This window comes from Dipteris shenzhenensis, chromosome 12, assembly GCF_047967505.1.
Source record: "Dipteris shenzhenensis isolate YYH24624 ecotype China chromosome 12, Dip_SZ_1.0, whole genome shotgun sequence".
Classification (NCBI taxonomy): Eukaryota; Viridiplantae; Streptophyta; class Polypodiopsida; order Gleicheniales; family Dipteridaceae; genus Dipteris; species Dipteris shenzhenensis.
The window spans coordinates 5,217,562-5,239,747 of record NC_141607.1 but is presented as its reverse complement, the minus strand read 5'-3'; the positions used below and the strand labels follow the sequence as shown (position 1 = coordinate 5,239,747).

Genomic DNA, 22,186 nt, shown 5'->3' with positions numbered 1-22,186 from the left:
GTGGCAGTTCTTATGGAGTTTCTTGAAAATTGTTAGTCAATTTCTATCTTAAGACTATTTACATTTTGATTGTTTCTAAACTTGAGCTTCATATTCCGTCTATTCATATTTAGTAAGCACATGATTTAGGCTCAAGCCTAACACCTTTATATTATTGGGGTTGTAAATGTGGAATATCTTGGAGATAGAAAAAGGTGGTCTTAATGAGATTTGGAGAAGTCACCTTAGTAAAGACTTAACCCAAAGGAGTTACATGCTAGAAAGGGAGCTGCCACCTTCTCTTCTCCCACCTTCTATGCCACAGCTTGCTATACACTTAAGATCTTACCAACTAATATTTTTTCTTGTTTGTTTTACATTGGACTTTCCCTTCATGTTAGTCATTCAATATGTAGAATAATGGTTGAATTTCCAAGATATATGACCTAGTTTAAGAATGATGTTGGTCTATTTGAGTGTTTGCACATGTATTTTGTCATTTAAAAGGAATATCTTAACATTTGGCATGAAGCACGATCCATATCTTAGAGATGTCACGCAAAAAGTTATGTTAAGAAATTATGTGCTTATATCAAATATGACATCTCTTGTCTTCATAATGCTTAATATTTCAAAATTTAATTCAATGAAGTTATCTTGTGATAGATATGCATATTTTTAAATAATTTTATAGCTACCCAACAAACATCATCAATGAAATTTTCATCTTTCAAAGAGCCTATCTTAGTTGGCACGAAATGCCCATATGTATTCCTTATATTAGTTTCCATCCTTTTATCACCGTCTTTTGTGTAAATGAAATTATTATGTCTGTTACGTCCTTTTAATCAAAGTTTTCCCTTTTTGTGTTTTTGTCATGAACCTTTTTCCACATATTGTTTTCTAGGTATTTTATTCACATGGTACTCCTTTCCCCCTTTGTCTAAACTTATCCCCATCTTCTATGTCTCTTAGAAGTCATTTTTTGTAGCATTTTGTAACATAAGCCAACAATATATGTCTTTTACAAGCCTCTTGGCATGCCTTAAGTAGCAATAATCCATATTCCAAGAAATAATATCATGTGCATTTGTGATCCATTGAAATGGTTTGTTCATTTCTATGAGATTTTAAGTAGGAGAGGGTGATGTTTCAAGTCATATTTGTGGATAGCTCTTTTCTAAGTGTTCACCAATTCTCTTACTTGTCTCATCTACTTACACATCTACTTACAATATATAATTTCCAAACCATCTAGCCATTGTATTGCAAGTTTTTGCACTAGTGTTTTGCATACAAAGGCCATATAGTTTTGGTCTTTGTCCATTTTAAAAAGGTATTGCTACTTTGGCAATTTTTCTAGTTCATCACTTAACATCATGAAAATGTATCAAGTAACATTTTGCTTGCTATAGGGTATCTTTTTACATCATCTCCAATGCCTTTGTGAAATGTATATGAAATGTGTATGTATTCCTCATTTACTAGATCTAGGCATAGCTTTTCAGCAAATTGAGGTCAACTCTTGCTAAGTTTTTATCTCCATGATGACCTCATCGATAAGATTGGGCCGTCTATGGATATGGTTCAATGAATTTTTTATTTCTTGTTTGAGTGTGTTGTAGTCTTTGTCATCGATCATCGGGAAGTATTTTACATGTGGTTTGTGTGTTTTCCTTTATATCTCCTTCTGTTGTGCACTTTATGAATTGGGAGCCATTTTTTAGTGGCTTTTTGTTTTGTAGTTCTCACAACTATATTTTTTGGGTTAGTTGTGGAGTGTTTAAACAATTTGATCATCGCCCTTTCTAGATTGCTTGGCTAGTTGCTCTTAGGTTTGTGCTCGTCATCTTTGTGATGGATATGTTCTTTGTTTATTGGTGTTTCTTCCATTGGGAAATGTAGGTCACAACTTGTGGCTACATGGTACCTCATTTCTCTAAAGTTGGTCTTTGTTTAGGTCTCTTCACATGTTAATCATGTCGATATTGCTCCTCTTATTATGCAAGCTACTACTCAATTATCATCTAAAGGGGAGTTTTGTGCATTTCTTGTACCGAATTGGTTCTATGTCAATGTATCATCTTTTGTCTGCTTTGGACTTAAGCTTCTAGGCTTAATTTTGTTTAGCTCTAGGAGAGGCTTGTTGGTGCTCTCACTTAGGTCTGTTTTTGCTATGCATGTCATGTTGGTGCTCATTCTCTCTCCCTTCTATCTCTACTAGCATGACTTTGTTGACCTTGATTTTGTCTTCTGTTATAGCAAGTTTCAATGAAACCAACCTTGAGTTTGCCAAAGACACACACTAGGGACCAAAAGAGCAGAGTTATGCCTTTTCCATTAAAGACAACTAATGCATCATCAATTTCACAATTGATGTAATCATCTCTTTATGGCATTGATTGTCTCATCCCCATGTGGATAATACAATTAATAAGCTTCTTGAAACCTACTACTTCCTAAACCTATTTAGAACTAGGCGATTCCTTCTCTTGAAAAAAGCCAATAGTAAAGGGATGGAAAAAAAGCTGCACATGCAAGTGACAAAAATTTGGTATTTTGATACAACAAGTGGAGAACATAGCCTAAATACTTGTTTTTTTAAAGATTCCCACTTTCATTTGTAGCTTCTTTTGATATACTAAGAATTTTTTTCTTTTCGAATACAGATTGAGAAGCAGTTTTGGTGAAATCAGTCATCATACTAAGTAACACATTGGTACGTTTAAGGAGCAAGGCACCATAAAAGTGAGTTATATTTAAACAAACAATGTTCATTGACCTCACTAACACGGTAAAAGATCAATCCAAAGAGCCAACATTGCTCATTTGTAATAAGCACACCCTATTACCCATAACAAAGACCCTATTATGCAACACATTATACCCACTACTATGCACAAGGCACTTGCTTGAACTTGGAGAGGAATTGTGCCATCTCTCTACCCACACTCTATGTGGAGTTATATTTACGTTAAAGAACATATATAAATATGTGCATTTTATTACATGATGGGATTTGGGGAGACAAAAGGTATACAAATATGTATTGTGTTGTAATTAAGTAATTGATGTTTTGAGAAGATAACTAGCCCTCTCTATTGATTCATGTTTTTGACCACTAGGGAAACTAGAGAATCATAAGGCATGACCATGATGGATGCAAGATCAAAGGACAACATCTGCATATTTGTTGTCATAGTCTAGGTCACAATAAGTAATCGCAACTTCCATATTATGAAACAAAACTTATGAGCTCATGTGACAATGCCTTGTTCATGTATTTGCTACGCTCTTGTTTCCAAAAAGCACCAATCTTTTGCCATCATTGACTTAGGAAATAAAAGACTACCCCTTGACATTTGTGAGGAGAACCAGGTCATGATGGACCTTGTGTTATGTGTTGCATTCATGATTCTATTTGTGTCTTTTGTTCCTCAAAAAATAAAGGGATAGAAAAGTAGGGTTTAGGTTGGTGTTTTCTTATGTGCTCCATGAAAAAAAACCCTATAAAATCTTTAGTTCAATAAATAGTTAAATACAAACGAGATGCAATGCATAAAGATATATAAACTCTTTATCAAGAGTATTAAAAAACCTCATAGAATCACATTAGAGAATCCTCTTAAAAAAAGACTACACTCCAAGTAAACCTTGCTTCATAAACCACAACTCTTCTACAATCCATATATTTCCCTCTCCTCTTTGACTTCAACAAATTTTATTCAAGGTGGGACATAATTGTTTGGGTTTTCTTGCAACAAGGAGCTTTATTTAATTCCAGTAAGTGCACCGAAATTTCTAATTTGAAGATGGTGGAATGACGAGGAGCGACAGTTCGAATTTGGAGATGTTGCATCCGCGCATTTGCTTCCTTAGGGAAGATCACCTGAGGTGGTTTATTTGGTTCCTTGGGGATGATCACCTGAGGTGGTTGTTGGGCATTCGCCCACCTGAGCTGGCTGGTGACGTGGGCAGAGCACCTCCTGCCTATTAGCATGATAGTGTAGGCGAGAGGTGGTTGGCCCCTCCTAGTTGGTTGTGTGTGTGTGGGGGGGGGTGCGTGGTGCCATAATAGGAATGGTAGCGCCCCTAGCTGCGACAACTGAAGCTGGGAGGGGGGGGAAAAAAAAAAGTTTCAATTAAAGGCACGCGCGAGAGAGTTTTGGTGATTGCACCGTCACTCCTGCATTTGCAACTTTTCACAAGCTCCGGAAATCTTTGAATTTAGGCTTGATTTTACAAAAACCATGAAGATTCTTGTTGCTGTCAAACGAGTCATCGACTATGCCGTCAAAATCCGAGTCAAATCCGACAAGGTATGTCATTTATCTGCTGCTTTCTTTCTGGATTCTTTCATCCCTTCCGAAATTTGTTTTCCTGCGTTCGTCGATGCATTTTGGAATTGCGTTTCAAGCTGAGGAAGCCCGTGTTTAGGATATGGTTCGGTTTTGTGAATTTGAGATTTTCTTTCTTCCTTTTGCACCAGAGCGGCGTGGAAACCGCCAATGTCAAGATGTCCATGAATCCTTTCTGCGAGATCGCATTGGAAGAAGCTCTGCGCATCAAGGACGCTGGTATCGCTTCTGAAGTGATTGTGGTTAGCATGGGAAGTGATAAGTGTACAGACACGTTGCGCACGGGCCTCGCCATGGGTGCCGATCGTGCAATTCATGTTGCGACTGATGCGTCTCTTTATCCTCTATCAGTGGCCAAGCTCCTTCAAGCTCTCGTGGCCTCTGAGAAACCTGGTCTTCTGCTAATGGGCAAACAGGTCTATCCTTTTTGTCCATCTCAGTTGTGTGCGTTTCAAAGTATTATGAGGTTGAAAGCTTATGCAGTTTGTTTTGTGATTGTGATTTAACTAGCTAAACTGCTAAATTAACATATTTTCTAAACTGCCCGTGTTCAGTGATCGTGCCATTCTTGTAGGCAATAGATGATGATTGTAACCAGACGGGACAAATGGTCGCTGGATTATTGCGTTGGCCGCAAGGAACTTTCGCATCAAAGGTTTTACTTGGTCATTCCGTTTTCATTTGCCATTCTGCCGAGTTTCCTTCAAGGACGCGATCGTGCCTATCTCTCATTTGTCATAAGGTCCTCTGTGCTGACACGGTTGGTGTCGTGGAGGCGTCCCTAGGAGGGACAAAAATTCAGCACCGCCCTCCCGTTTCTAAAGAAAATCAGTATTGATCCTCGGTTTATCATTGGCCCAAAATTCCTATGTGTATATATAAAAATGACAAAAAATTTCCCCATTTCCCTTTTTCATTTGACAAATTTTTTTCGAGAGCGTTTGTAAATGAAAAAGAAAACACCCAATGACAATGATTTCTTGGTCAAATTTTGTCCTTGGTCCCTAGACCGTCACAATAGTTAAAATATTATATTTAGAACTGGATGATTTTCATATCATAATTCTAAGTTCATTTATTCCAGCTAAAATAATGGAGGACCTTGATGTGTCCTCTATTTGCAGTGTGAGCGTAGCTTCTGTGTGGCTGGTTTGAATCCAACCCTGATTGCCACCACGTGTTTTTGATGAGTGCAGGTCATGGTTGAGAAAGACAAAGAATTTGCAATGGTTGAGCGGGAGGTCGATGGAGGGCTCGAAAGAGTGAATTTACGTCTCCCTGCTGTCATAACGTAACGATTTCTATCTGCCATCCTTGTCAATACATAAGCCTGGGCAATATATGAAGTGCGCCAAACAATGATTGTTAAAGAGACCATCAGATATAGTTATGGTCAATCTAATTGGTAACTTGTAAACTCTAGAAATTCAGTGTTTGTGCCAATGCTCATGTAGCCACTAATGTGCCAGTATCCAACTGCTCTGGGGGATGAGCTTGTATTTAGTAGGACTACGACGGTCTTTTCCATCATTGAGAAGTCATATGTCCTTTGGGATACATCCTTGGAGATGATAATTTGATTAGGAGGTAAGAAATTAGATGGGTCAAGACTCAATCGATTAACCATCCACAATGCCTAGGGTTTGGGGTTTCTCACCAGTCTTTAGGGTTTATAAGCCTTCCGGTAGACTCCCTCCCCCCCCCCCCAAAAAAAAAATTTAAAAAAATAAAAAATAAAATAAAAATAAAGAACCCTATGTATTTTGCTTTGAAAAAACATACAAGATCAACTAACTGTGAGGTACTGTAAGGAAGAGAAACTAGCTGTCTTGCAGCCTTCTCCAGGTTCTAACTTGCTGCCTATGGTAACCTGGGAGCAGATGCCAACAGCTAGTGTGGTAGGGATTACAGCCTGTGAAAATGTAAAAAATATGTGTATGTGCCCGGGCCAACCCTTTATTCGGCAGTCTTCGTGAAACCCTCTATCCCGTGCTCCCAAATGAGTGCAAGGTATAAGTGAGGTTCAGCCATATGTTTAGGAGGGTGGCAGCTGGTTGAGTCTGCTGCCCCTCCCAGTTGTGATTACCTGTGATACTTGCAATGGTCTTCTAGACAGTGCCCTTCAGGAAACTCAAAGGATCTCCCGACGTATGATTATCTCCCCACTTACCAAGCAAGCAAGGGATATTGCATCTCTGTGAAAGCAAGCATCCCCTCTGAAAGCACAATCCCTAGCTGAAACACTTGCTGTATGCACCTTACTGGTGAACCAGGTGGAAAGAGACATTTGTCCCATATACAATTCTGTGAACTAGGTGCCCATGAATATAATGCCTTGTAAGAAGACCCTCCACTCCTGTTATTGAATCCCTTCTAGGATCTAACCCTAAACATAGTCCAAAGCTACAATCAGCAAAACACAAGGATAATCAGCTAGCAACTCACCTCCCAGCCACCCTCGAGCACGCGGGATAGAGATCAGACTCCCACGAGCTCATGCCTATAGCTCTGGCGTCCCATATGACCAAAACCCGTTCCCAAGACTGTATACCATCATGATAGCCTTGGCCACTCTTATAGAAGAGCAGCCTGCTTTATAGAAAGCGTCTTGGCTGAATATAGCTAACTGGCCCTTTGCTAGTGTTCAAGTCCTCTAGTCGCATGTTAGCCTACTTCCCTTAATCTAGGGCCTCCTAACCGTGCTGGATTAAGTCCACTAATGTGAGGATTTGTGTTTTGGTGCATAACATTCTTCCCCTTTTGTAAGTGTTTACTCTTAAACAAATTGGGAAAGTTCTTTTGCAAACTAGCAATCGCCTCCTTCTCTTGACCTATCCTTCGACCTAACTTTGCACTCCGGAATTAACTTATTCCTAAGTTTCCTTTCCTTCAAGATTAAGAAGGGTCCATAGTACCTAGGGGATTTTCTACCAACCTTGTCTGTAACGTCTTTGAATCCTTTGGTATTCACGATTATACATGCATTCCCTCAGAAGACTCTTGGGGTGAATGACGCCATCTATTAGCATAAAACCATCTTTGTCTGAGCACTAGTGTCATCCTTGTATCCCATGCTCTCTGAAGGAGTGTTATTGTATATTTTGCAGTTGTCCAAGTATAAAGTAAATTCTTCCCTATTTGGGGAAGTGTGTATGGGGACCTAATCTGGTGTCATCACATTCTCTCTCTAACCCTAATCTCTATGTTCCTCTCTGTGGTGCATATGCATGTGCCTTGCACAAAGGTTTAAAGGTCTCGTTGCGATCACACCAGCATTAACTGTTGCATGTTACATTGGTATCAGAGCTTCAGTCTGTAATCCAGCTTGACTATCGCGAGTGCATGGTCTTGTTGAGATCCGGAAAGGACACACAGGCCAGCATCATGGATCAACAGAGAAGAGAAGAAGGCAAATTTTCAATTACGAAGAAGACAAAGAAAGTACGCTTCTGCTCAGCACTCAAGCAATGCTAGAGAAGCTCATGGAATAAAATCGGCTCCTCTTGGCCTAGGTTGAAGAAACATCATGGTAGTTGGGTGAAAAAGACAAGCAATTGGAGGAGACATAGAAAAAGCTCAAAGAAAAAAAAACTACAGAGGAGGAAAAACCTGAAGAAGGCAAGGGACTCTCATAAATAAAAAAACTGCTCTTGCTGATGCATGAGGAGTGCAAACAAGAGGCGGCACTTATACGTGATGAGATGGCCCAAGCCGAGAAGTAGCACCGAGTCGACCGGGAAACCATGTTGCTCTATCACAACCATGTAATAATAAATATTTAATTAATATATGTATAAGTATAAAAGCGTACAACTTTCTAGCATAGCTAGCTACTTGATTCTAGAAGTACAATAAGCTACACTTAAACAATGCAAGAAGTAACAATGCACTTGTACAATGTACTCAAGACTTAAAAGTTAAAATTAAGACTCACTACTCAAGAGCTTGCTTTCACCTTTGCCTGATTGGCCGTAGGATTCCTTCACAATTGTTGAAAGACTACCTAATCCGGCCATCGTTTGTGGGGACAAAAGCATTTTGGGCATCCCTTTGATCTCCCACATCCAAGCAGCCCATGCTGTTCGCAAGGCACAGTATGCACATTGGTGTATGTCCGATGTCAGCTAAATTCAGTGCAGCCAGCTCCTCCTATGGGGCAGGCCATGGCCGATCTAATCCAGGAGTTCCAAGATATTATTGTCTGAGACGATACCACCATAGCTTCCGCCTCACAGACCCGAGGACCATCGAATTGAATTAGTCCTAGACTCTATGCCTCCCTGTAAGTTTCTGTGTCGACTATCTAAGTCTATGGAGACAGAGTTAGAACAACAGCTCACTCAGTTATTGTTGGAAATATCATAGCCAAAGAGTGTTTGAGATGTGTTGTACTAGGAGATCTAGTGGTGGTTTGATGTGTGAGTGCCACGTGTCACCATGGAACTTATCCCCCATATGCACTTGGTGCTAGTATGTGTGTGTGTAGCCTATCAAGGCTTGTACTTCACTTGTCTCATTTGATGTTGATGATGATGAATGAATGAGAGCCTTTCATGGTGTCTACATTTGAGTATCACTTCTTCTCTCCCTAGCCTATCTCTCTCTTTCTCACCATGTTTCTAACATGGTATTAGAGCAGGTCAGCTAGCTGGATCCATACGAACCCCATCCTTAGAAACAATATGTCTCAAAAAATGAATCCCAGCCATGAAAAAATCACTCTTTTTGGGGTTTATGAACAGCCTCTGCTTCTTGAGCTCAGCGAACACAATCGCGAGATGCTCCCGATGCTCCTTCTCATCTTTCGAAAACACAATCATGTCATCAAAGAATGTACCCATGAAGGCTCTGTGGTCTCGAAAGATCCTGTCCATCATGCGATTGAAGGTGGCATTAGTGAGTCCGAAAGGCATGACCAAAAACTCATACAACCCAAAAGATGGAGGCTCAAGGCAGTCACATGCAAATTACGGGAGTCGCAAATAAAAAATCCAATAATTTCACGTCCTCGTGATAGGCTGCAAGCTGAAATGAATAACCAGCAGAAGAATGGGCTGGTCTAGGGCTTCAAAACGCAATAGGAGACTCCACGTATGCAAGAGGGCAGATGTAGGTAGCTGGTGGTGCTCAAAATGCAAACCCTAATGAAAACACAGCAAGTAGATGATCGGAAATGCAGAACTGAACCAGATAAGGAGTGTTTGTGGTTGTGGTAAGTACTCGAAGTGCTGCAGCATGTCCGAAATCTTCAAAGCGGCTCACCGGGGCACTCTAGCATCCACAGGCAGAGCATGTGCATTTGAATCCCCCCTGGGAGCAATCTGCAAATACAAAGTCCTTATCAAGAAGATGATAGCGTGGCAAGGCGGTGGAAGTGGAAGTAATACGGAGTTGGCCACAACCAAAGAATTTGAATGAGGTTCGTAGTTTCTTGGGTTTGTGTTCCTACTACCGTCGTTTTATCCGTCACTTTGCAGAAATTGCAGCCCCTATGCATGCACTTTCCAAGAAGGAAAAGCCTTTCCAATGGACACAAGTGAAGAATGAGTCTTTTGAGGAGCCGAAGCGCAAGCTTACAACAGATCCGGTGCTGATTTTGCCTGACTTGACGAAGTATTTTCATGTGCATGCAGATGCTTGTGGTAAAAATGGTATTGGAGCTATCCTCACACAGGATGGGCATCCTGTAGCTTATGAGAGTCACATTTTACAGCCAGCTGAGTTACATTTACAAATTTATGAGAAGCAGATGTTGGCTGTACTTCATGCTTTATCCACTCGGAAACATTATCTATTGGGAGCTGATTTTACAGTACAGACAGATCATTAGTCTTTGCGCTACTTTCTGACGCAATCCAAGCTATCCGAGAAGCACATGAGGTGGACAAACTTCTTGTCAATGTTTTCATTTTCAAATTGTACATGTTGAAGGCAAGAAGAATGTGGTTGCAGATGCTTTGTCCAGGAAGCCACAAGTTTCAGCTGTGACAATTGCTTATCACAATGAGTTGGATGAAGGATTACTATGCGGAAGATGAGCAATTTGCTGAAATATATGACCAGCTTACTAATGGGCAGAGGCACGAGCATTATGTGCTTAAGGATGGGTTTATGATGATGCATGGCAGGTTGTGTGTACTAAGCAGCTAAGGCAGAAGGTTATGAGTGAATGTCATGGTCCACCATATGCAAGACATCGTGGTATTCATGCCACAGTCAAGGCAGTAGAGCATTCGCAGGTCGCAATGTTGAGCAGTATGTTCATACATGCATAACCTGTCAAAAGGTGAAGTATGATCGCTGAAGACTCCTGGATTGTTACGTCCTTTGCCCATACCCGATGGACCATGTGAGAGCATAGCCATGGATTTTATTTTTGATTTTCCGAGCACACCTACAGGTAATGATGGATTATGGACGATCATTGATCGCTTCAGCAAGTAGGCATGCTTCATTCCTGTACAGAAGAAGATTGGGGCTGTGAGTCTCCTTAAGCCTTTTCAAGGTGATGTGCCTATGGATCTACCCTCGTGGTTGCAGCCAGAGGTGGAAGACATGGATGAGATCGTTGTACCCGAGCAAATTCTAGCACATAGGGAAAGGAAGGTAAGAGGTAAAGTTGCACGACGCTACTTGGTGAAATTTTGTAATTATTCATCATTGCATGCGAAGTGGTTGGATGAGGACGAGTTAGCAAACACTCCTTAGGTGTTACAGCTTTACCTTGAGGCTTTTCAGTTGGAGCCCACTTTGCGTGGCGCTCCTTCAGGTTGAGCAGATCACCAGGTGTCTGTAGCATTACCTGATGCATAGGGGGGGAGTTAGCACTTTCATTTCTTTTGTACAGACCCGCTCATGTATCTAGAGGACACTTGGTGTTGCATTTTGTTTCACCCGAGGTACTAGTTGCTGACGGTATCTTCGCCGTGAGGGCCTCTATGATTGGTGTGCTAGCCACTTGGTTATGATGCATCTTATATGCAATGTATTTTGTATTTGTTACCATGGCTCTATAGATACATATTCATTGTTGGTTGACTTGTTGGCGGCATTGGTAGGCTGTCCTTTTAGGTTTGGTTGATCTGTTGGGTCGCTCCCATTATAATCTTGGATGATCTATTGGTGGCATTGTTGGCTGTCTTTCAGATTTGGTTATTTCATTATTTTTCTATTTCAGCTTTGGTTATTTCATTTGCTTTTGATTTGCTATTATTTCTTTTTGTTTGGTTTGCAGGCAATCAAAGACGTTTGCCTTCTTTCAAGAGGGGGGTCTGTCACGAGGACGTGAAATTATGGGACTTTTGATTTGCAACTCCCGTAATTTGCGCGTGACTTCCTTGAGCCTTTGGGGTGTGAGGGTCCTTGGAAATTGTGAATTGTGCGCCTAGTTACTAGGTAATTAATTCCTAGGGCCAAAGTGTGCAACAGGGGGGCCAAAAGAGTGGGCCCTTGGGAATTGTGAATGTGCACCCAGTTACTAGGTAATTAATTCCTAGGGCCAAAGTGCGCAACAGGGGGGCAAAAGAGTGGTGCAATAAAAAATTGCTAATTTTAGCACATGATTCCAAAAAGAGCAGTTTTGACTGAAATCAACATTTTGACCAATAGAAAAATAACTCTTTGACCATAATTAAATAAATAAAGAACTTCATAATTATGATCAAATAATATGGTCAATTGAAACTTTGACTTGGAGTATTTACAACTTCGTGACATCCCCTCGGCTTCTATTCAGTTGACCTCAACTGAAAAGCTTCCTTGTAAATATCCAGGAGCTGTAGATGAGCAGACAACATGTTTCATCCATCCACTTGGCATTCAATGCCGAATAGTTCTTGAATTTTACAAGGTACCTGTAAAATTCCTTGCCTTGGGGGCCTTTTTATATAGTATGGTACACGATCTGCGCTGGCTGAAGGACCTCCTCCAGCTCATCCACTTTTGGTGGATCTTATGTTACTGGCTTTATAGGCTCCGGTCATTGATATTTCTTAGAAGGCTCACATGAAAGGCATTGTGAATCCTTCAGTGCTCTGGCAGTGCCAATCTGTATGCAACTTCATTAATCTCATCTATAACCTTGAAAAGGCCATAATCCCTGGGGGATAACTTTGCAACACTTTTTCTTTGCCTTTAAGCTTGCAGAGCCTGACTTTTTCGAACTTCAAAGGTATCCAATCCCCTCACTTGAGATCTAGTTGTCTCTTGTGCTTATCTGCAGCCTTCTTATGCTTTTCTTGAGACCTTTCTATTGCTGTCTGAACCTAGCTGAAAGCTGTTTGAAGGTCTTTGACATACTGATCAACTCCAAATATCTCGTCTTTGGTCCTTAGGATAGGTGGCAGAATCACATTTTCATAAATGACCTCAAAGGGGGCTTTCCCTACGGAGCTGTGAATAGTATTGTTATATGCAAACCCCACCACTTGTCCCAATCTGATTTTTGGTCAACCATGTAGCCTTTCAAAAGATCTAGCACTGTTGAATGACCATCTGTGTGGTGATGGAAAGAAGAAGAAAAAATCAGATTCGTCCCCATATTATCAAATAAAGCTCTCGAGAATAGGCTGATCATCGTGGGGTCTCGGTCACTGACAATGGACTTTGGCATTCCATGATGCTTAAAGATCTGTGCCATTAAAACCTTGGCCATATGATCTACCTTTATAGTCTTGCGTACTGGAATGAAATGAGCCTGCTTGCTGAATCTATCAATGATAGTCCACATCCAATTATTCCTTGATTTTGATCTTGGCAATTCAAAAATGAAGTCCATTGCAATACTTTTCCATGGTGCCTGAGGCATGGGAAGAGACATAGTAGGCCAGGTGCCTTTCGCCTGTCATATTTGACCTTTTGACAAGTGAGGCATTCTGTACCAAACTGGTGTATATCTTTTTGCATAGCTGGCCAATAAAAATACCTTTCTAAAGCCTGAGTGGTAGCTGCAATTCCTCTATAACCAACATAATAGAACCAACGCAGTGGTTGCACAAGGAAATACGTTTAAGATTAACTTTTAACCACTTGAAATGTATGATCGATTGTGGGGCTCCAATGCAGGTCTGAAGCCCATTAATGTAAATATATTTTCCTTGGTTTGATTAGGAGTAGCTACAGCCACCTCCAAGAACCAATATGGTGGTCGCACCAAGCCAATGTCATTGCGGTGGTTGCGAATCTAGATCAGTGCGGGAGAGCTGCATATAATACACATGTGGTGAGTTGTGGGTAGATGACAGGATAATATGTGTTGGACGGTCTAATGTACAAAGATGCAACAAAACAATCTTTAAAATTTATAAGAAACTGAAATTTATCTTTATCTGCCTCATTATTCCGCATGCATTTTGCCATGTGACTGCCATAGAATACAAGATAGAGCTGAAGCCTGATGCTAAGCCAATGGCTCAGAAGTATCAAAGATTAGGGCTGTACACACCTTCAACTAGGTGGAATTAACTTACATGCAAAGTGGCACGCCCATCGCATAAGTGCTTGATCAGATAACACACCTAGCATCGTATTTTTTTACGGATGTGCATACCAAATGCTGCGTCAAACTGCTTGATAAATAGCATGGCCTTCTCTGTATGACCATATTGGCCATTAAATGTAGCAAACCTGATAGACTTCCCACCATCTTTGAATTCCTTAATTTTTGCTTTCTTATTTGCATGCTTTCTCTTGGGTAACTTCTTCTTCTTATGCTTAAGCTTTGATGACCCAGAAGAAGAAGACGAAGATGAAGATGAAGAGTTGGAATTGGTAGAAGAGGAGGAAGAACTTGAAGAGCTGTGATTATGTCTGGCCGTCTTCTTCTTGGGATGTGAACTCTCTTCTTGGCTATCTTATTTTCTCTTTTTGATGTCCTCATAACAAGGCTTCTTACTCTTCCTGGATGCATCATTTGAAGGAATGAATAGGAGCTGTACTCAGGGATCTCTTCACTTGCTGAATCTGAAACTTCAGCCCTGCTTACCATATCAAAATTCAAAATTTTCCCATTCGAATGTACATAAAAGATTCCTCTCTGCCAATTCTGAATTGCACCTACCTTCCTCAACCACGGCCTTCCAAGAATGAAAGGATAGGCTCCCAACCCCGCAGGCATCACATGACAATCCACTCGACATGAAACACTGAATGCCTCAACCTCTAGGCCAGGTACTATCCCTAAAGTCTTCACCTTGGAGTGGTTTGCCATTCTGATGCGATAACTAGAAGAGCGGGATATCTTCAGTCCTAATCTCTCCACACAAGCTTGAGTAATCACACAAATCTGTGCACCCCCATCTATATAGGCCTCTCCAAAACCCTTTCCTATATGCCATGCTTCTACAGCAGGTAAAAGATCTGGCAACTCTGAGACAGACATCAGCTTAATTGTACCTTTATGAGAGTTCCTCTTTGCTGAATTTACAGCCCGCTTCCTGCCAAAACTCCTTTTGAGTTGCTCCAGAGGGAGCTTTCTCTGTCCTTTCCTCTGCAACAGGTTGTACCAGTCGGCAAAACAAAGGATCCCTTCTTGCCTGTACTAGTTGAGCAAGTGGTTCTCTGTAAAAACTCTCCTTATTAAATTGCATGCCCTCTTCCTGCCTGATCTGGGCATATCTGCAATTCCCTCATGGGATGAATGAGCATGTTCCTGTGCAGCCATCTCTACAACTTAGCCTCAACCCTCACTCAAAGGGTATGTTAATCACACAGTCCTTTCTATCTAAGCTGGAATTTTCCCTCAACAAGAGATATATTGCAAGCGCAGCTTAGCTCAAACTGATGTCAACCAACTAGTCTTTGCTCAAGGCTTAACCTCAACTTCTGTTAAGCATTTAATAGCTCTGATCTGCTGGTCAAATGCTTATCACTCTGATCTGTTGTGCGCCCCTTTTTGGCTATTGCAACTGCTGCCAAAAATCATGAAACTTCCTTTTTTCAACTCAAAGGTATGCATAATTCTTTACTCCTTTGCAAATTCTCTGACATTCTTCTGTTTTTTGATAGGTAGTTTCTGACAGACTGCTGACAGGTAATCACCGACAGAAAATTGACTGGTAAAAATTGTTCCTTTCTTTTTGGGTAACTGGCTAACCACCTGTGTGTAAGTAACTAAACCAGACTGGAGTCTTGTTAGTTGAACCAGTCTGGTCTGGTTAGTCTGACTGGACCAGGATTGGTTAGGTTAGGGTAACCTAGCCAAAGGTTTGGTTAGCTGTCATGTCAGCTGGTTGGTTTGGCCTGCCACGTCATTAACTAGCTGGCCTGCCACGTGTGAACAGTGCCACATCAGCTCTGCAGTCTGCACCACCACGTCAGTCACATGTCAGTGCCACATCAGCATCTAACTGACAGCACCACATCAACATCCTGTCAGGTCTTTACCAAACTCTGTCTGGGGTCTGATCCAATAAACCCAACATGGGTTTATGTGCGTGATTAGTGAGCATATCTGCTAGCAACTGTAGCATAAGGTCCAAAATCAAACGATTTCAGATTCGTACGGCAGATCCACGCTCCCTTTGGAATTATTTACAACTGTTCTTTGCCAAGAACCTCGTCAAGGTGTGCACAGGGCGCACAGAATAGTGGTGACGCAACTTCTTGCGATATATTTCAGACTGAGTCTATTGAAGGCTACGTGTGTATGTTCGTCAGTTAGGCACCCTGGGGGCCATCGAGGTGGCTCACAGGTGGGGAGGTGACCAATCCTATTCCAACAGCAGGATCGATATACAAAGTTTTGGATTCTAGATCTCTAAACCACTGTAGGTATGTATCAAATGGCAGCTTTTCCATCGTCAAGGTTGTAAACTTAGAAATGAGGCCGAACTCATCTTCTGGTTGAAGGAATTCTTCCTTGAATACTTGTTCAAAGTTAGCCCATGTTTTCGGCTTCTCCTTTAATTCATGCCACCAAGCTAATGCTTTGCCTTTGAACATCTGTTCTGCCATTTGTATCTCAAGTGCATGAAAGGAGAAGTGTACCTGCCACTGATGCAGCCATGCATCAATGCATTCAAGAATACATCCTCACCTACACAAGTCTCAAGTGTAAAGAATGGTGCTGCTGGTATACTCCCACCAGCTCCTGCTACCAAGCCTGTAATTGTGGCTTGTGGCACCGCAATTGCTTGAGTTTGGGCTGTAACCAAGTCGTTCAAGTCCTTCATTTATGTTTTGAAGTAGTCCATCAGCTCTGCGTGTTGCTTCTTGGTCACAAGGTTATCTTCACCAAAATTGAGCTCATCCTCCTCTCTGTGAGGCCCTTGGAGTGGAACCATGCTCACTGTAGGTTCCTCATGCATGCAGTTCTTCAGCCATGGGTAGGAGAGTAGGACAGGAATGTGAGGGTAGGTAAAGAGGGAAGAACTCTGCAGGTAGATGAGAGAATAGGAAGAGAGAGCAGCTGGAATCTGCACAGAACTATGCGCTCAGAAAGAGGGAGGAAGAGAGAGAGTTTGCAGCAGCAAGTCGCTGTCCAAACAGGTCCAGAGTTCTGCTGTAGGTCCGAGCAATCTTGCAACAGGTTCAGGGTCTTCTCTGGCGATTTGCTAGTTTGCAAAGGTGTGGGGCTGGCCTGCTATTAGCTGTGGTTTAATTTGCAGAAACTGTGGCTAACAACTTGTTAGTAGTGTGTTTTAAAATAAAGGGGGCATAGTCCCTAAAATTCAGGTCCTTTTCTTTTTGAGAAAGCAAGTCTGAAAGCAATCCAAAAGCAAAGGGAAGTCCCCTGGCTTTTGGAAAGCTTCTAAAAGCAAGCCTTTTTTCTTTCTAACCTACAGCCTTGTATAGGGTGCATCCAAAAAACATTTACCAGGAGCTGGGAGCAGTCGCAATCTCCAGTAGCTCCCCCTTCTGGTGTTGTCTATTGTTCACTTGTTTCTGCACCTGTACTATGAGCTACTAACCAGCTCTTGAACTCTGACCCCATCGTCCCTAATTAGGCAGGCCTACAACACACAATTAGCACCCTTCCAGGTGGCCCTGCAGCAACTCATGCGTGTGCTTGAGCACCTGCGATCTACTCGAACCAGCATCAGCAAGCCAGTTCTTGGTGCGAACCTCATATAATGATCTGTTTATCACTGAGTGACGACCTGAATGAGTATTTACAGCAGACTTTACTGGGTTTTCCCAAGAGACTCCGCGGGTCTTTAGAAACCCAGTATAGCTGCTTATGCTTGGGCACTGATGACGACATAAGTGTTGCTTTGCTCGCTAAGTATGTCTTCCTTTTGTTTTTCATGAAAGTTTTTGTTTACCTCTTTTTTCTTCTCTTTCATTTTCTCTTTTATTTTTTGTGTATATTTTTTATCTTTAGAACAACAAAAAAATCTAAATTTGTATGATTGGACTTATTCTAGTCTTACAAAGGTATATAGACTTTATTGTCCTCTGTTTGTTCTAACAGCCCACCCTGCATCACAATCAATCGAGTGGGGTTTAACCTTCAAAAAACAATTAAACCACAACCTGTCTAGCAAAATAATTGTCTACAGGCAGCCCTACAGGCACCTACAAATTCACTGCAGCAGAACATCTCTTTATTTTCAAACAACCAACACTTCCAACTCACTCTCTTTTCGTTCTCAGAGAGTTTGTATAGTCCCCCCCTTGCAGGTTCAACACCCCTTTGGGATGTTCTTCATAAATTGTTGCGAAACAGCTCCCTGCAACATACCCATGAATCGAAACACATTCTATGCCATGACACAACAGCAACCTTCAAGAATGCATTGCACTAATGAAAAGCTAAATATAGCCAATTGCTGCATTGCTAGTGTTCAAGTCTTCTAGTCCCAGGTTAGCTTACTTCCCTTAATATCGAGGCCCCCTAACCCTTTTGGATTAAGTCCACTAATCCGAGGATTAGCGTCTAGGTATGTAACATCCGCTCCCCAATGCTCCCTCGGCTGCCACTTGGTAGTAAAACATGATTTATGGTGGATGATTGGAGCCAAACAATATGTGCCTAGGTTTCTTGCCACTCTATTTTTCCTTGAGGTGCCCCGGGAAATAGTAGGAAATGATAGGATTGACAATGATGGGACAAGATTGGCGATGGACAATGCTGTTGGGCAAGTTGCCGAATGGGCTGAAATAGGCAGCACTGGCTTGCTAGTTTTCTTGTCGATGAGCATGGAGAGGAAGAGTTGTCTGCCTACTTTCATCCTCCACTATATAGGTCCACAATCTCATCGAGAGTGCATCTTGTGCGGTGCCAAGCTTGTCCCTGGGAAGCATGCCTTCGTTGGCTTGTCAAAGGACTTATCCTTACGAATTCTTGTGACTTGTTGGATGGTTCGATCATGGTTTTGCATTGGCCTTTGGGTTGGATCGCGATGGTGTTGGTGTCGAATAGAGGCAGTTTATTTGTGCATGGTTGAGGAGCTCAAAGAGAGGTCCGTGGTAGCTGTAGCTGAGATGCCATGGAAATGCTCGGATCATTCCAGCCCTCGTCCTTGTCCGAGTCCCGCGGGCAACAAAATTATGCTTGGTAGGTGATCGGTGGAAAAAGCGTCGTGGTCTATCAAGATTCAAAAGGAAGGATGATCAAAGAGGCAAGACATTGGATGAGGAGAATCGGCGGTGGATGGCATTGAGTTGACTGTGCATAGCCAGCTACGCGGTGCTGGGCTGCTGTTGCATTTGTGCCTGCATTTGCTGTTATGAAGAGGGGTACAATGCCGAAGGAAAGGGCTTTCATACCAATGTAAAAAGGAGAGGAGTGCAAGATAGGGTGTGAGAGTGCAGCAAAATTTGAACAGAGAGAGAGAGAGAGAGAGAGAGAGAGCACATTGAACTGAAAAGAGAGAGAGAGAGAGAGAGACAAGAGAGTGCAAGGGATCTTAGGCCAAACCCCCTGAACTACAGGGGAAAAACTCCTTTGATAGATGCACAAGTGATGCTTCATTGAGATGAACAAGTGAGGGGGGGGGTGGGAGTGTAGAGGAGGGGGTGCTATAAGTAGCCTCTCCCCTTCCTAGTTGGCTGGTATACAAGCAGGCTGAGCTCTTGCTGTAGGTGGGCTGACTCTTGCCCCTAGGGGCCCAACCCACTGCACTAGGGCCTGCCATAAGATGGACTGCCATGCAACCATATGAAGGGTACCCCTTTGCTTCAAGCAAGCCGACCAGGCAGCCTAGGTGGCCGATTAGCAAGTCGGCCTACCTCTGCATATAACTAGCTTGCTAGGGCCTAGTCTCCCGTCCCAAGGGTAGCCACATAGGCTCTCCCCAACTAGCCTAATTGAGATGCCTCAAGAGGGCTGCCATGCGGCAGCAAGCAGGCCGCAAAGGAGCTCTAACCAGAGCTATACCTGGCCCGTACCCTCTTCGGAACACCTCACAAGAGTGCGCCATCATAGCAACTTGCCTACGCCACCATAGCAGCCTATCCACATGCCCATTAGGCCCTGAGTCACACTGTGATCTGGCCCACATGGATATGGACTCCTACTAGCATAGGCACATGCTCAATCCTATACTAGACTAGCCTCACAGGGGGCGGGCACACTCACAACAAAGGCCCTCACTCATGACCTAACCTAACCATGGTACATCAGGAGATGCTGACCTGCAACACCTTCTCTCAGCTCATGGATGTAACATCATCTCCAGGGAGTTGGGTGTGCCACTGAAACAAATGGAGGAATCCGTCGTCGTGAAGCTTTGTCCCTGAAGACTGCCACATGTACTGTTGAAGAAGCCCCCTCTTGGCACAAACCGTCTCAGCATGATCACTGGAAACCTCGTCCTACTGCTCCGAGGCCACAAGGCTAGGCATACTCCTTTGGTCCAGTACTGGTACCAATATCACAATCCTGTATTGCCACCTGTGCAAGGTCTGATTCCCTACATGGGCACTGTATCACAGAGATATATAGCCCCCTCTGAAGCCCCCTGTTAGGACCAAGCTGGTACACTGCCCCCAGATCGATGAACCTTTGTGCTCCAAAAACAATGGGCAGCCAACTATGCACAAGGATCAATGTTCGGTGTCTGAATTCCCGCACTGGCAGTCATTTGACCCATTAGAATCTCCAGCAGCTTTACAACGAATAGTTGTAGCAAAACAGAACAAAACTCCCTCTAGGTTTGCCAGGACTTCATGTCCAAACAAATACAATATGGGTATACATAATGTCTCCTGAGTCAACGAGAACAACTCCTCATGGCTTGTGGTCCGTGCCTGAAAGCCTACCTCGAACAAAGACTCCTTAAGCACTGCACCTGTCTGGCTAGTCCTATTGCCACATACAAGCAAGAATCCTCCATCGGAAACTAGAATGCTTGCCGGTAGCGCATCTTGCCTCTTGCTACTAGAAGGCTAGATAGACTAGAACATCGACATGACGGTCGCAAAATTTCCTTCCTTTTGCTCACTGGTCCCCTCACTGATCCTATGAGGACATTGCCGCCAATAGTACCTTTCTAGCCACAACGATTCCATGTACGTGAAGCCTTTAGAACTTCTCTTTCCTCAACTGTCATCTTCTTCCTTCCCTTCTGCTCAATGGACAAAGCCTCTGAGTGAATGTCCTGAGAAGGATTCAGAAATCTCTCCTCCTGGTCAAGCACCATTGGTACCAATTCCTCCCAGGTCAACGTATTCATCGTTCCGCTAGTAATCAAGGACGAATAGAATGTAGAGTAATGATAAGTCAGCCATATGATACGGTTGATCTCATCTCGTGGGATCATCTCGGGTGGTGCGCATCCAAGCTATACTGAAAGGGGGGACGTTTGTCCATCTGAATGCCATGACTACCAAACCATGTGGATACCTGTGCATACCATGCCGTATCAACACCACTCTCTGCTAGTTGCCTGGAGGACTCGAATGCGAACCTCGGTAATCTCCACTGGGGTAAGTCCCAGATTCTGTGGAGGAACGTCACTATCTAAAAGATGGCATCAACCTAGAGAGGGGTCATGGCGAACTCTACCTATATAATCTGATGGGGGACTGAGGGCTTACTTCGAATCATCTTGGATCCCATAATCACCTGTAGCCTCTCAAATCTCCTCCACTCTGTCACTGAAACATCACTCCCTTAGAAGGTGCTGCATACATGGCAAGCGTGTCGAAAAGCCAACCCTTTGTTGGAGGGTCCTGGAAGTGTGCTTGAAAGCATCGCCTCTCTAGTTGGGCTAGAGCACCCCGTCCTCGAGTGAGTACCTGGATGGGTAATTGTGAAACTTGGTCCGGTAAACACTACCACCAAATATGTGTAAGACTGCACTATCTCCACAGGCTCATTACGGTATGTGAAGCTATGGCGATGGGACACTGCTCGCAAGGTGTTGAAGATCATAACCTTGGTTTTCCCAAGGTTAACTGTCAAGTCTCTCTCTCAACAGAACATCTCCAAAGTCTCTAGATGTTTCTGCAATCCCTCTGCACCCTTTGTTGGAGGGTCCTGGAAGTGTGCTTGAAAGCATCGCCTCTCTAGTCGCGGGCCAGAGCACCCCGTCCTCGAGTGAGTACCTAGATGGGTAATTGTGAAACTTGGTCCGGTGAACACTACCCCCAAATATGTGTAAGGCTGCACTATCTCCACAGGCTCATTACGGTATGTGAAGCTATGGCGATGGGACACTGCACGCGAGGTGTTGAAGATCATAACCTCTTGGTTTTCCCAAGGTTAACTGTCAAGTCTCTCTCTCAGCATAACATCTCCAAAGTCTCTAGATTTTTTTGCAATCCCTCTATTGAGGATGATATGAGGACTATGTCCTCTGCGTACAGCAATATCTGCACCATCCAGAAGCGAACCTCTCCACCTAGGCGATCGACAAAAGAAGTGATCTCGTCGATATAGAGCCCGAAAACAGTCGGTGAGAGGG

At 42.9% G+C, this 22,186-nt stretch overlaps 1 protein-coding gene across 1 annotated transcript in view; it reads left to right on the top strand.

The window, feature by feature from the left end:
• Positions 1-4,054: 4,054 nt before the first annotated feature.
• The window catches only part of LOC147895726 (electron transfer flavoprotein subunit beta, mitochondrial-like), a 37,655-nt gene continuing 19,523 nt past the window's right edge, over positions 4,055-22,186 (top strand). Inside the window, exons 1-4 of the mRNA XM_087382735.1 lie at positions 4,055-4,298; positions 4,469-4,753; positions 4,912-4,992; positions 5,534-5,628. Of these exons, the coding sequence (XP_087238861.1) occupies positions 4,230-4,298; positions 4,469-4,753; positions 4,912-4,992; positions 5,534-5,628 (530 nt within the window). The 5' untranslated portion in view covers positions 4,055-4,229. The remainder of the gene's footprint in view (positions 4,299-4,468; positions 4,754-4,911; positions 4,993-5,533; positions 5,629-22,186) is intronic.